This window comes from Tursiops truncatus, chromosome 10, assembly GCF_011762595.2.
Source record: "Tursiops truncatus isolate mTurTru1 chromosome 10, mTurTru1.mat.Y, whole genome shotgun sequence".
Classification (NCBI taxonomy): domain Eukaryota; kingdom Metazoa; phylum Chordata; class Mammalia; order Artiodactyla; family Delphinidae; genus Tursiops; species Tursiops truncatus.
Window position 1 is genome coordinate 64,022,619 of NC_047043.1, and position 13,995 is coordinate 64,036,613.

The 13,995-nt window shown below is 43.4% G+C and overlaps 1 protein-coding gene across 2 annotated transcripts in view; it reads right to left on the reverse strand.

Annotated features, from left to right (window-relative positions):
• QRICH1 (glutamine rich 1) overlaps positions 1-12,779 on the reverse strand; it is a 54,857-nt gene extending 42,078 nt beyond the window's left edge. The window contains exons 1-2 of one of the 2 annotated variants that reach the window (XM_019931635.3): positions 12,638-12,779; positions 586-915 (exon numbers count right to left, since the gene is read on the reverse strand). In XM_019931635.3, the coding sequence (XP_019787194.1) occupies positions 586-894 (309 nt within the window). In that variant the 5' untranslated portion in view covers positions 895-915; positions 12,638-12,779. Of the gene's footprint in view, positions 1-585; positions 916-11,959; positions 12,099-12,637 lie in introns of those variants that run through there. The other variant, XM_019931636.3, reaches the window with a different exon arrangement.
• Positions 12,780-13,995: the final 1,216 nt, after the last annotated feature.

Sequence of the window (13,995 nt, forward strand, 5' to 3'; positions counted from 1 at the left end):
TAAAGAGGAAAACTTACCTTCTCGGCAAATGTATTAAGTTTCTCCTCTTTCAGTAAGCATATTATCAATTAGCATTATTTCTTGAGGCTTATAAATATCAAATGAAGGCCTAGAAATTTACAGGTGACGTTGAGTCATGGAACCATACAACTACATGAATAAGAGCCTTTCCATTTAAAAAAAAAGTTCCAAATATCATGCTTTTAGTAATGAGGTAAGATTAGCCCTCCTATGTTCTTGATCTGCTCAGGGTGACACAGACAGAAGGGGAGCTTCAGTCACACACAGTGTGACACATCCAAATCCAGTCCCAAAAGACCTCTTAATTTCTATACTGTTCAGTTCTCCAAAGCAAATGGCAAGTATCTGTAGCCTCTTAAGTTTACAGTAGTTGCAAATATTTTTAGTCTATGTTAACTATGAAAGCCCTTGTGTAAGATAAAATGTTTCAAAAAAAACAGAACACTCCCCTTGGTGAAAATAATCTCTGACATCTGTATATAGACGTGATGCTCTACTAACCAAAACCCTGATGGCAAATAAAGTCTATTCAATAGGATGCACCAACACTTATCTCCCTTTTACCTGAACCTGCTGTGGTTGTTGAACCTGGATCTGCTGTTCTTGCTGGGTTTGTGGCTGAACACTGGTGGTGACTGGACAGGCAAGTTCAAGCAAAGACCCGGCCACTTCGGTGCTGTCTGTGTAAATGCAGTTCCCACCCTGTTGGTACACCATGGTAGTGGTGGCCGTCTGCTGGAACTCCTGAAGGGCTTCTGGCCCCTTAGAGGCTAGCGAGTCCAGAAATTCCTTCATCCTGTGTTGCGGGACAGACCGCGCCTTCACTCGGATGTACTCTTCAAAGGAGATGGTGTTCTCCAGAGAATTATTCATATTGCAGAGTCCTTAGGGTTCCTAGAAATAAAATAAATGGACAGAAGTCAAAACTATGCCACTGTTTTCACATACTGAAATGCACAGAGCAATCACTCTTGCATCAGTGTGGAATATTCAGGGCAGTTGTATACATCTGGAATCCAAAGTAAGATTTTATTAAATAACCTTATTTTTTTTCAGTTAATGGCATCTGAAAATTGTTTCCACAAACATTTCTTAAATCAAACTGTCACATTGAAAACAAAAAACAAAAGCATGTGTCACAGTAATGGATGAAACGAGCTGCAAATACACTCTCCACCCAGCACTAGGCCAATCCCATCTTCTCTGCAGAGCCAAGCACTGGACAATAAAAGTCACATGCAACACTGCTCTGTGACCATCAGAGAGGACTACCAAGGAAGGTAGGAGCCAGGATTCCTACCAACATGTTCTATTTCCACTGCCAACTATGTTTTACAGTGAAGGGACACGTATGCCACCTAGCTGTGGCAAGATCCTGGAGACAAGGGATGTGTTCATTTCCAACCAGAAACACCAAAAATCCCATTTGCTATATATACTGCTCACATTCTTTTGCTGCATAGCTTACTGGTTAAAAGCATGGATTTTGGAGCCAGGCTTCCTGGGTTTAAAACCCAGCTCGAGGGCTTCCCTGGTGGCACAGAGGTTAAGAATCTGCCTGCCAATGCAGGAGACACAGGTTCGAGCCCTGGTCTGGGAAGATCCCACATGCCACGGAGCAACTAAACCCGTGCACCACAGCTGCTGAGCCTGCACTCTAGAGCCCGTGAGCCACAACTACTGAAGCCCACGTGCCACAACTACTGAGGCCCGCGCGCCTGGAGCATGTGCTCTGCAACAAGGGAAGCCACCGCAATGAGAAGCCCGCGCACCACAACAAAGAGTAGCCCTCACTTGCCGCAACTAGAGAAAGCCGGCACGCAGCAACAAAGACCCAACGCAGCCAAAAATAAAAATAAATAAAATAAATTTATTTAAAAAAAAAACCAGCTGGAACTCTCCTTTGCTGTGTTACCCTGGACAAGTCAGTTAACTTTAGTTTTGTCTATAAAATAGGAATTAAAATAGCATTTACGTCGAAAAGTTGACTTGAGAATTAAATATATGTAAAGCACTTAGAAAAGTACCTGACATATATACAGTGCCACATAATTATTAACTAATTCTATTAAAGGTAAGTGGGGGGAGAAAATTGAATAGTACCTTAAATAACTAGGTCACTTCAAAAATCAATTCTGCAAGATTTTCGTCAGGGTATTTACCTTAAGAATTAATCTGGGGACTTCCCTGGTGGCGCAGTGGTTAAGGATCCTCCTGCTAATGCAGGGGACAGGGGTTCGAGCCCTGGTCCGGGAAGATCCCACATGCCTTGGAGCAAATAAGCCCATGCGCCACAACTACTGAGCCTGTGCTCTAGAGCCTGAGAGCTACAACTACTGAGCCCACGTGCTGCAACTACTGAAGCCCCTGTGCCTAGAGCCCGTGCTCTGCAACAAGAGAAGCCATCGCAATGAGAAGCCCGCGCACCGCAACAAAGAATAGCCCCTGTAACTAGAGAAAGCCCACGCGCCGCAATGAAGACGCAACGCGGCCGAAAAAAGATAAATAAAATAAAAACTTAAAAAAAAAAGAATTAATCTGCAAGGGTGGATAGTAGCTCTCAATCACCTGGGAGACAACCATGCGATCTATCCATGAACTGCTGAGTGCCCTCTCACTGCTGCTTTCATACCATACTCTCTTGACCAGTACCACCTCCAGGACAAAAGCAATGGCAGGATATGAAAGTAACACAAACCAAGTGAAACTCTTTGCCAAAAAAAGACTCTCAGTCAATCTCAAATGTCTAGAAAAGTGATTTGTTTCCTTGAGCCATCTGACTAGAAATAGAAATATCAGTCTCTCTTTCACTGCCCAGATGTTGTCTTCTGTTAACAGATATAAGGTGTGTGTGTAATCATATATCTTCCACCTGGCTCTAAATTCTAGTAGACAGGACTGTGTCCTGGTCCTCTCTGAATGGCTGATACATGTAGATACTTTGTATATATCTGTTGCACTTGGAATTCAACGTGGAACAAAAAGGATTATGACTCTGTTCCTGTAACATCTATAACTTACAACCATAAAATGTTATGCTTTTCCCTCCTAAATAGTTAATCTATACCCGGGGGGGGGGGGGGAAGCCCTATATATCCAGGGCAAGAGACTAAAGGAAAAATATGAACCTTACTGCTATTAATTTACTGACACCAGCAATATTTCTGTGGCAGGCTGTTTAAGTATAGTATACAAATTATATTCAGGTACTTTCAAAGAGAATAGACCCAGCAATAAACCTTTTATTATGATGCCCATAATATACTGTAAATATATTTCTCCATAAATAAAGAATACTACATATACCTTATCCTGTCTAAAATGCCTAGACCACTACTCTCGGGAAAGCCTCTACCTCTTAGGAAACCCCCAAGCACCAAGAGAGTACAGAGAAAGGCAAGTACAGGTCAGGGGAGTGAGTGCAAGGTGAAGCTGCTGCTGATGGCCTCTTGTCTTTGGAAATTTAACACTTGTTTGTCCCTCTGTCACCTCTCTTCTAACCATCTCCCTTGCCCAGTTCTCCCTTCTCTCCGTTGCAGAGGCTCTCAGTTATCTTTCTCAGGACAGAAAATTAGAAGGCCTTCTATGAGACTTCAAGATTAAGCTATCAATGATATCCATGGCACATAGAGTAGGAGGAGCATCAAGGACAAGCACTTCATACTCAGAGCAGGCCACTCCAGCATAGGTGACCAACAAACAGTCACTAACCACACTGGCACAGAATGTGTCAAAGCTTCCCTCTGATAACAGCATCACAATTGAAATTTCCCTCTTAAGGAAGCATCTCTCATAATATAGACCCACTAATAATACAAAGTTCACAATATGTGACTCTAATATCCAATTACATGCACCCTTTTGCTCATAAGGGACAAAGGAGAGATTGTGTGAACAACCATTAACCAGTTCTCTACCACGTTGGCACATATTTCAGTTTTTCACCTCCGTTATAGAAGAAGAGCCGAGGGCACCTGAAATTTACACTTCCCCAAATTAATTTTCTTCAATAATTAGTTGCATTCATGTAAAATGCTTAGAGATTGCTTGAATTTTGTCTGTGCTAGAATCGTAGCTACTGTATCAAAGCAATTTTTTAAAAAGTATAGAGAATCATGCAAATCATGCAAAAAAAAAAAACCAAAAAACTTTTTCTGCTTCAAATCTGGGAGAAGATAAATATGACCAAGCACAAATACAAAGAAACACTGCAAGTTAAGTTTACAGAACCAGAAAACCTTCACACAAATATTGCTCGGTAAAGGCAGTCCACAGAATCTTCCTAGTGACCTTATTTCCCTTCACTCTTTTAAGTTTCAGTAATCAAGGAGGCTTAAGCCTCATCTGAAGTCTGATATTAAGTACAAAGCAGAATTATACCAATTTTTCTTCCTAGAAACAAGCTTTCTTCAGTCTTCAGTGTAGAATTCCACCTAGTTTTTTTGGGGGGGGGAGCGGTCGTCTTTGTTTTTTTTGGTGGGGAGGGTAAAAGTAACACATCTACTTTCTTAGAAAAACTGTTCAAATAATAGAGCAAGGTATAAAATGAAAAGTAAAAACAGCTAAGTAGGGGCTTCCCTGGTGGCGCAGTGGTTAAGGATCTGCCTGCCAGTGCAAGGGACACAGTTTCGAGCCCTGGCCCGGGAAGATCCCACATGCCGTGGAGCAACTAAGCCCGTGCGCCACAACTACTGAGCCTGAGCTCTAGAGCCCGCAAGCCACAACTACTGAGCCCACGTGCCACAACTACTGAAACCTGCGCACCTAGAGCCCATGCTCCACAACAAGACAAGACACGACAATGAGAAGCCCACGCACCGCAACGAAGAGTAGCCCCCGCTCACTGCAACTAGAGAAAGCCCGCGCACAGCAACAAAGACCCAACACAGCCAAAAATAAATTAATTAATTAATTAACAAAACAAAACACCTAAGTATGCTGTGACCTCTGGTTCTTTTTTTTTTTTAAGGAGGGGGTTTTATAAGTGGCCAAAAATTGTGAAAGACTGCAAGACAACTCTCACTTTTTTCTTATAGCACAGTTCAGAATGTTAATGTTTAAATTAAATGTTTAAAATTCCTCTCTAAAATTTTAAACCACTTTCTCCAAATTAAGAACGTAAGTGAACCATAAAGAGGGAAAATCCTCCTCTATTAAAAGAAGGTTTCATATGTTCTAACAGAAAAAACACAATTTAATTGACTTTTAAAAATCTACCTAAATATTTCAAAGTAACTGTTTATGCTTCCCTGAATTAACTAACTCCCAGTTTTAAGTACTACTTTTATTTTTTTTAAACATCTTTATTGGAGTATAATTGCTTTACAATGGTGTGTTAGTTTCTGCTTTATAACAAAGTGAATCAGCTATACATATACATATGCTCCCATATCTCTTCCCTCTTGCGTCTCCCTCCCTCCCACCCCTCTAGGTGGTCACAAAGCACCTAGCTAATCCTCCCTGTGCTAAGCGGCTGCTTCCCACTAGCTATCTATTTTACGTTTGGTAGTGTATATATGTTGTCCATGCCACTCTCTCACTTTGTCCCAGCTTACCCTTCCCCCTCCCCGTATCCTCAAGTCCATTCTCTAGTAGGTCTGTCTGCACCTTTATTCCCGTCTTACCCCTAGGTTCTTCTGACCATTTTTTTTTCTTTTTTTTTTAGATTCCATATATATGTGTTAGCATACAGTATTTGTTTTTCTCTTTCTGATCTACCAATTTTAAATATTGGTCTGTCCTCTAGGAAAGGTGTTAGGGCATTTAAATCGCCTTCCTCTCATTAACCCCTGCCAATCGTATTTTAATTTTTGTCATGATCAGTTTCATAGCTTTAAACCTCTAGTTGTAGGCACACTAATTTTATAGTATCTCTGGACTTCCCACCATGTAAGATAAGGAAATTAAAGTTCCATGCCCTCTATTTTTGACAAGCATTTAGCTAAGTGAGTATAGCTTCTGTTTAATCAATCTTTTAGTTTTAACAACACAGCATTTCATACCAAATCAAACTCAGAACTTTTTTTTTTTTTTTTTTAAATCAAGGTTCCAGGACTTCCCTGGTAAGTCCAGTGGGTAAGACTCCACGCTCCCAATGCAGGGGGCCGGTGATCGACCAGGGGTCGTCGGGGAACTAGATCACACACACATGCCGCAACTAAACAACTAAGAGTCCGCGTGCTGCAACTAAGACCTGGCGCAGCCAAAAAGAAAAATAATCTTTAAAAAATCAAGGTTCCAAAGATGATAAAAACAATTCTGCTCCAAATAAATCCTACCTGTCAGTACTTCTAGAATACTACATTCAAAACAGTCACTACAAGAATAGTCCAAATATAAATTTATTTCCTGAGCAGAATGGCAAATAGGATGGATATTCAGTTCTCAGAAAGAATGGAATAAAAGCTTGGAAAAGTATCTGCTATAAAGCCCCAAAGTTCATTCTTTAAGTTTTCATCAAAAAAAGAAAAGACCACACACCTTTAAGTAGGGAAAATTCTATAAAACTTAGAAAACATTGATAAAGGTTCATACACAGGTTCACTATATTCTCCTCTGTTCTTATGAAAATATTTGAAATATCCTATGACAAAATCACCTTTTGGTTTATAGCTAGCCATGTATTTTAAGTAGTTGAGACTCCAAAGTTATAAAACCTTCTGCAGTGCTCCAACCTTACAGTCTACTGTTGGCTCTAAGCAGAAGCTACTACTACCCAATTCCCATTGCTTTTTCCTTTCACTAAGCCCCCAAGAGGTTCTTCACTGACTGTACAAGTCCACAGAATCATCTGAGAACCACTAAATCAGAGGAAGCTAAATATTAACAAATAATGAATTCAATGGAGAACTTAAAAAATATATAACGGAAAAGGCCAATTTGAAAGAATATTCCAATCTGCTCATTTATACACAAGGCTTCATTTCTTGTTCTTTTAACCTGCTCACTTGGCAGTATCTACCAGACTGACACATCCCAATAATGAAAGCACACTAAGTCAGCATTTGACCTGACACAAAAGTGCTGCCGGAGGGGGGGCGGGAAGCTTCAGACATACATTTAAATATGTGAGACCAGTCAGTGAGTAAAAGACAACACTGAGAAAAATTAAACATATTCTCAATAGTGGTGATACGTTCTTCCTTTGCTTTTATGCTCAGAAAAAGTCTGCCTTTACCATAAACTCATTCACTTACAATTTTTAAATTTACAATGTAATTATTTATACTATGCTTTGATCCATTTAGAATTTATTTTGCATAGTGTGAGGTAAAAGCCTAATTTTATTTCCAAAGACCCAACAACCCTGTATCATTTACTGAATTACTGAAATTTCTTTGCCCGCTGATTTAAAATGCCACTGATTGTATATCAAATTCATATAAAGAAGGTCTGCTTCCCAGCTTTTTCTGTGATTCCACAGATCCTTCTGTAATACAGTAACTTAAAAAAAAAAAAAAGCATGTTAATACCTAGAAGATCCACCTTCCCCCAACAAAACGTTTGGTTTTAAAATAAAAAAAAATTAGTGACACAGAAGACACATTACGTGGGAAAGGGGAGGCCAATACAATTGTATTTATATATCCCAGTATGGTTTAATTATGTACCCAAGAAAAAAAACTGGCATAACAGCAGTTATGCCTGGGTAGTATGGAATAACAGAGGACTTAAATTTCTTCCTGTTTAATACACTCCTGTATTTTCTGCAATTTGTATTAAACCAAAAAGAGAGTTAAAAAGTAATCCTTTTTGCATAGTGGTTATACCACAATAACAGTCAGTAACAGACACACAAACAATTCAGGTTGTTCATAGTTTGATTTTTCCCTCAAAATCTGAAATTCTGAAAGACAAAACTATCAAGCAACAGAAGCTTGCATAATAATAAAGGCTGTTAAATTCAAGATGTTGCTCACCAGATACATAAGGCTGAGCCTTGGTAACAGAGAAAGAAAAATGGATAAACTTAATGAAACTACACTCTATAACCCCCAAACAAAGAAGATTCTTAATTAGCCCCAAGTCAAAGACTCAGTGAGGAGCATTAAGTAAACTGATGAACTAAAATACTTCTCAAAAACATGAAGCTGGAGGGATAGTTGAGTACTCCCAATTTCCGGGAATCAGAAATGGAGGGGAAAACACTCTGGGGCTCTTTGGGGTGGAGTCTGTAGCCAAGCATTTGCTTCTGAATACTTCAAGCATAGCTGCTTTGCAAAACAATAGACAAACCAACCCCCCCACCAACAGACCTAGGAAATTTTCACTACAACCGCACACATTTTTACTGGTTATTTCCCCTGTACTTCCTTCTACTGGAGCTTAGCACAGTGCCTGACAAAGAGCAGGCCCTCAGTATACCAAAGTTATCATTATTCTAATTATTTTATCTCTAGTACACAAGAGGAAAAGGTTACTCCAAAACAACAATCTATTACATTTCTGTTTGCTAATTTTTTCCTATTTCAGTACTAAGGGAAGGCCTAAGTACTCAGGGGAGTCATCCCTTCTTGGGTCCCCTCGAATCTGCTACCTCTTCCCGGCCCCCAAGCAACTCTGCAGGGTGGGTCTTGAATATGTGATGAACTAAGAGAAGCCATTCGGAGCTGCCTCAGAGCCCTACCTCTTCCTGTTTACCCAATGGTCAAGCTCTTGGGACCCTCTTAAGGCTCACATCTACTAGCAATGGTTCCTCATAGCTTAGTTCTGGTTTGAAGAACACATTCACATGAAAAAAACATCAATTTCCATTTTAAGGAGTCACAGTCACATTTGTCCTAATTAACATAAGGAGTCATTTCAAAGAAGCAGATGGGGAGAAAACAGTTCTATTCTTAAAGATACTAACCCACCACACGGTTTGTGATAGAAATTATCCCATTAGGACATCCATCTGCCCCATGCCTTCACTAGACAGAGAAGTCCCTGATATAGGGGCATCTTCACCATGGTTCTATTTCTGGACAATACACTTTCAACCAGAAACTTAAACTCATATTCCTATCAATAACTGATGAGCTGTAACCTGGCACAACTGTTTGCATTATCTAGTGAAGTTTGAAAACGTCCATTCCATATGACCCAGCAAATTCTATCCCTATATGTACATGACACACACCTATACAAATGTACTTAACCAAGAATGTTCATAGTAGCATTGTTAATAGCCCCAAACTGGAAGGAATCTAGATGTCTATCAATAATAGTGAATAAATTATGGTTTGTTCAAACAGCAGACTACTATACAGAAATTGGAATGAATGAACTACAGCTGCACACAACGTGGATGAATGTCACAAGCACAATGCTAGAATAAGATACAAAACAGCATGACTCCATTTATATAAAATTCAAAATTAAATAAAACTAGGTTGTTGAGGGATACGAAGGTAGTAATAAGAAAAACAAAGAACATGATTATCACAGAATTCAGAATAGTCATTGTCTCTAGGGAATGAGAAGCTGTAACCAGGAAGGGACCCATGAAGTGTTCAGAAGTGCTGGCATTGTTCTATTTCTTGAAGAGGTGCTAGTTACACAGTGGTTCACTTTATAATTTTTCATTAAATTGTATACAGATCTACTGAATTAATATGTATAGATAGATATTTCAAACGCACATGCAAAAAAGAGCTTTCTGACACACTCCACCAGCTCTACCTACAGTTTTGCCCTAGCCTAAAGTGTGACAACAAAGGACCATTCTTTTCCCCTTTTCAGCAAAGCAAGGGGTTAATCTATCATTTCTTCATGCAGCTACAATTAGAAATCACAATCCAATGTGACAATTAGGAAAAAACTAGTGGAGCATTTAAGTGAAGTCTGGAAAGGACTTAAAACCTCTGGAACAAAATGCAGGGCAACCACCTACAAAGAAATTGAAAAGAACAGGTGTTCATATAACACTTCATTCTGAGGCTGAGGAATAAAAGACCATTACAGATAAACGGTGGTCATTTAAAAAGTACACTAGCGGGCTTCCCTGGTGGTGCAGTGGTTAAGAATCCGCCTGCCAATGCAGGGGACACAGGTTTGAGCCCTGATCCAGGAAGATTCCCACATGTCACGGAGCAACTAAGCCTGTGCGCCACAACTACTGAGCCTGCGCTCTAGAGCCCACGAACCACAACTACTGAAGCCCACACGCCTAGAGCCCGTGCTCCGCAACAAGAGAAGACACTAAAATGAGAAGCCCGCGCACCGCAACAAAGAGTAGCCCCCACTCGTCGCAACTAGAGAAAGCCCGCGCACAGCAACAAAGACGCAACGCAGCCAAAAATAAATTAATAAAAAATATAAATTAATTAATTAAATTAAATTAAAATAAAAAGTACACAAGCAAGAAGCATGGCATATCAAAGACAAACTTGTACTTGATTAAATTAAAAGAAGGCACGCAAGCTTGAAGAAAGAAATCCCTGATTCTGAAGCTGTCATGATGGAGGATAGCCACACCCAGAGCCCCTAACTTTGGTTACCTTTCGGAGCAATTCAGATTTACATAAAACTTCAACCACAATTTGATCTTTCCTTTAAAATGGCAACATAAGTGGAAAGGGGTTGTGGAAAGGCAGAGATTCATGGAGAGGTACACAAATTATTCATCACAGAGGACTGGAAGCAGGACATCTTTTAACAGGGAAATCTTAATGAGCTTATGAAAAAATATTATCTACAGACACCAATTTAAAAGGCAGACCTCAAACGTAACGATTAAAAATTCCAGAAAAAGCAGGCCTAAATGGTGTATTAATATTTTAAGTGTATCCTAGATAAACTTGACTGCTTGTCTTTGAACCATTTGGATCCTTAGAAAAGCTGATGCCTTGTCATGCTAAAACCTGAAAGTTGCACTGACTTACATTTTAAAAGAACTGTTCAAGCAGCAAACTGGCTGGCTTCAAAGATACAGTTCTCCCACATATTCAATTTTCCAGCACCTACTAATTTCTGGCAGACAGCACCCAGAATGACTGGCAGGATTTCTAACGTTTCAATATTACCAGGAAAAAAACTGCACACATATTTCCAGCATATGAATAATTCTAACTCACCAGTCACCATGTTGCACGCATTTCTGGTGCTTGTCCTGAGTTCTTAAGACCCGTAACATTCTAAAGAAGGCAGAACAAAGAAGTTCCTTCCATCCTCAGCCTCTTTTTAAATTTTAAGCTTGTTCTTAAAATAATAACAGTATATTAGGAGTTTTCTAATAATATAGTATTTTTAAGTAGTTTTCTACCCCCACCATTTTCAAATTTAATTGCTAATTTTAGTTCCACTTAGTTTCTTTTTCCTTAAATTTAATGAAGCAAGACTATAAAACATAAACTAGCACATATTTTGTCTTAGAAAAAAGAAGTACCTATTTCTCTGGACAAATCTAGAACTCCCCTGGCACCAGAACACAGTGCTGGGATTTTAAAAAATAAAAAAGCTGAAAAGGATTGAAATCCTGTATCAAAAGTGACTTTTACAGGCAGATTTCAGATCTGCTGGGGATCTTCCGACTTACAAAAGAAGGCAAAGCACTGATTATCAGATTGTTCAATTTCGTTCTGAGCAACTTTTTGGCTGAGCAATAGCGGGCCCTTTAACCTAACAGAGTACAAGTAAGCCCCTCCCAACCAAACAGAGGAAAAGGCTGCATTTCAGGATTTAAAGTGGCAATTTACAGCTTGGGTAGTTTCACAGCGTCCACAGACGTGGATCCCCTTACGGAGCGCACAGAGGTGACGTCTAAGAACTGCGCTTTAATGAAGAATTACTTTCTAATGACAAGAAAACAAATACCACTGAAGGGCCTTTTAGGATTTGCCTTCCCTCTCCAGCACAAAGCATCAAAGCAAGGTGAGGAAGTCGAAGGGGTTCGCTGCCCTCACAGACGAACAGAGCTCGGTTTCAGAATCAGGGTAGCACCCTCTCAAGTACCCACCCTGCACATGGGCCTCGGGACACCTCATTCTTAGAGAGCCAGCAATCTCGCCCACTTCGCAGAGGAGCGGGGCCGCAAGCCAGACCGCAAAGCAGGTTGGTTTCTCCTCAGGCCTAGGCCCCGTTGGTCCGGGGACGTCACCTGAGCAGGAAGGGTCCAACCCACAACCTTCTCCAAACTGCAAGCTGCCCGCCCGCCGTCCCTCCCCGCAGCAGGGGTGTCCTGAGCGCCCGCGCAGCGGTGCCGCCACCCAACAGCAGGCCGCGCGCCTGCCCGCGACCCCCGACTTCGGGGCGCGCGTCCCAGAAAGCCGCTCTGGCCGACGGGCTGCAACTCCAGGAGCCGAGATATCCGGGTCGGGAACGCGCACGTCAGCGGCCACGAGCACCGGGAGGGCCGCACAGCGCGCGCGCCCCCGAGCATATAAACAGCCCCGGCCGCGCGCGCCCACCAGCGCGCATTCGCGCGCCGTGCCCACCCGAATCCCCAAACCGCCCCTCCCCCACCCAGGGGGCGGGGGCGTGCGAGCCCTGGGTCTTTCTCGGCTCCGGAGCCGCCCCGAGGTCTCCAGGGCCCAGCGGCAGCGGCCCGCCCGCCCCCGCCCGCCGTTGTGTGGGGTGGGCCCGCTGTCTCAGGCCCGCAACCCCGCCATATCCCTGCCCCCACTGGAGCCCTCACCCGGCGACGTCGCCGCCGCCGCCGCCGCCGCCGCCGCCGCCGCCGTTCTACCCGCCGGCCCCGCCGCACCGCTCGGGGCCCCGGTTCTGCCGTCGCCGCTCCAAGACCGACAGGATTTTCCCCTCACAGCTCCCTGGGCGCCATCTTACATTCAACCCTCACAGCCAATGAGTGCCGAAAGCCTTTCTCGCGATGATTGGAGCGTTGAATCCCGCGAGAACTAAGGCTGCCTCCTGGCCAGACTTAAAGGGAACGCTTCTGCAGAGGAGAGAGGCCGAGCCTAGGGCTGCAGTAGCGGCAGGAGCCCGGGGTGTAGGGCGGAGCGTACCGCCCTCAGACGCCCCTCCATGTGGGGCGGAGCCAGGGCCGGAGATCGGCCTAGCCCTGGAGCCTGGGCAGGCCTGGGCTTGAAGCTTACTCTCAGGACCCTTCTGCCGCCTGCCGGGGCCTCCTTCTCGCAGCCTCACGCGGTGCGGAGACCAGCCTCTTACTTAAGGTGGCCCCCACAGCCTCTGACCTAGGCCTGGCGCCTCCAGCCGCACCCCACCTGGGAAGCCCCGGGTCACTCTCCTCCAGGAGTCCCTAGCATCTCGGACCAACCCCTCACCCTCTACCTGCTGTCATCCTAATTCAGCCTTCCGCAGTCCAGTCCACCTTAAAGCGGGCCTCGGGTAGCCTGGTGTTTGTATACAGGGAAAATGTGGAGGGTGTTAAAGCTGCAGGCACACGCCGGCTTCACCAGTAGCCCACACTGCCCCAGAGGGGCATAGACTATCATACTGTTTCTTAAAAAGGCCTCTGGAGCTTTGCACTTGTTCATCCTTCCCTGGCAAACTCCTAGTCCTTTGGGGCTCCCCTCAGGAGTGACTTCTAAGAGTAGTCTTCAGAGGCCCAGGCTGGGTCAGAAACCTCCTCCAGCCTCACACAGGCCCCAAGGAGACATCTGCACAATACCTGGTCGCCCTCTGTCTCCCCAACTAGGTGGTGGACTTAGAAGGCCACCACACAGGTCTTCCTCATCTCACTGTGCCTGGCACATAGTAGGTACTCAATAATTATTTTTTAATGACTGTACTAGTAGCTAGGCCTCTCCATCTGCCTAGGCATGCAGGCAGACACAAACCTTCCAGGTCCCTCTGACACAAGGCTCCTAACAGTGGAGCAGCATCCCAGGACCCACCATTCCCTCAGACCAGGTGCAGAAGATGACGAATCAGGCCCAGGCCTCAGCCCTCGAGCATCAAGAAGTGCACCAGTGGTTTCAAAGCTGTCAGTACTGCTCTGTGTGTAGCGTACCTTCCCCCTCCCTGAGCATGACTCTAAGGCCCTTGGGTGCTAGGAGACCAGAGAGATAACAC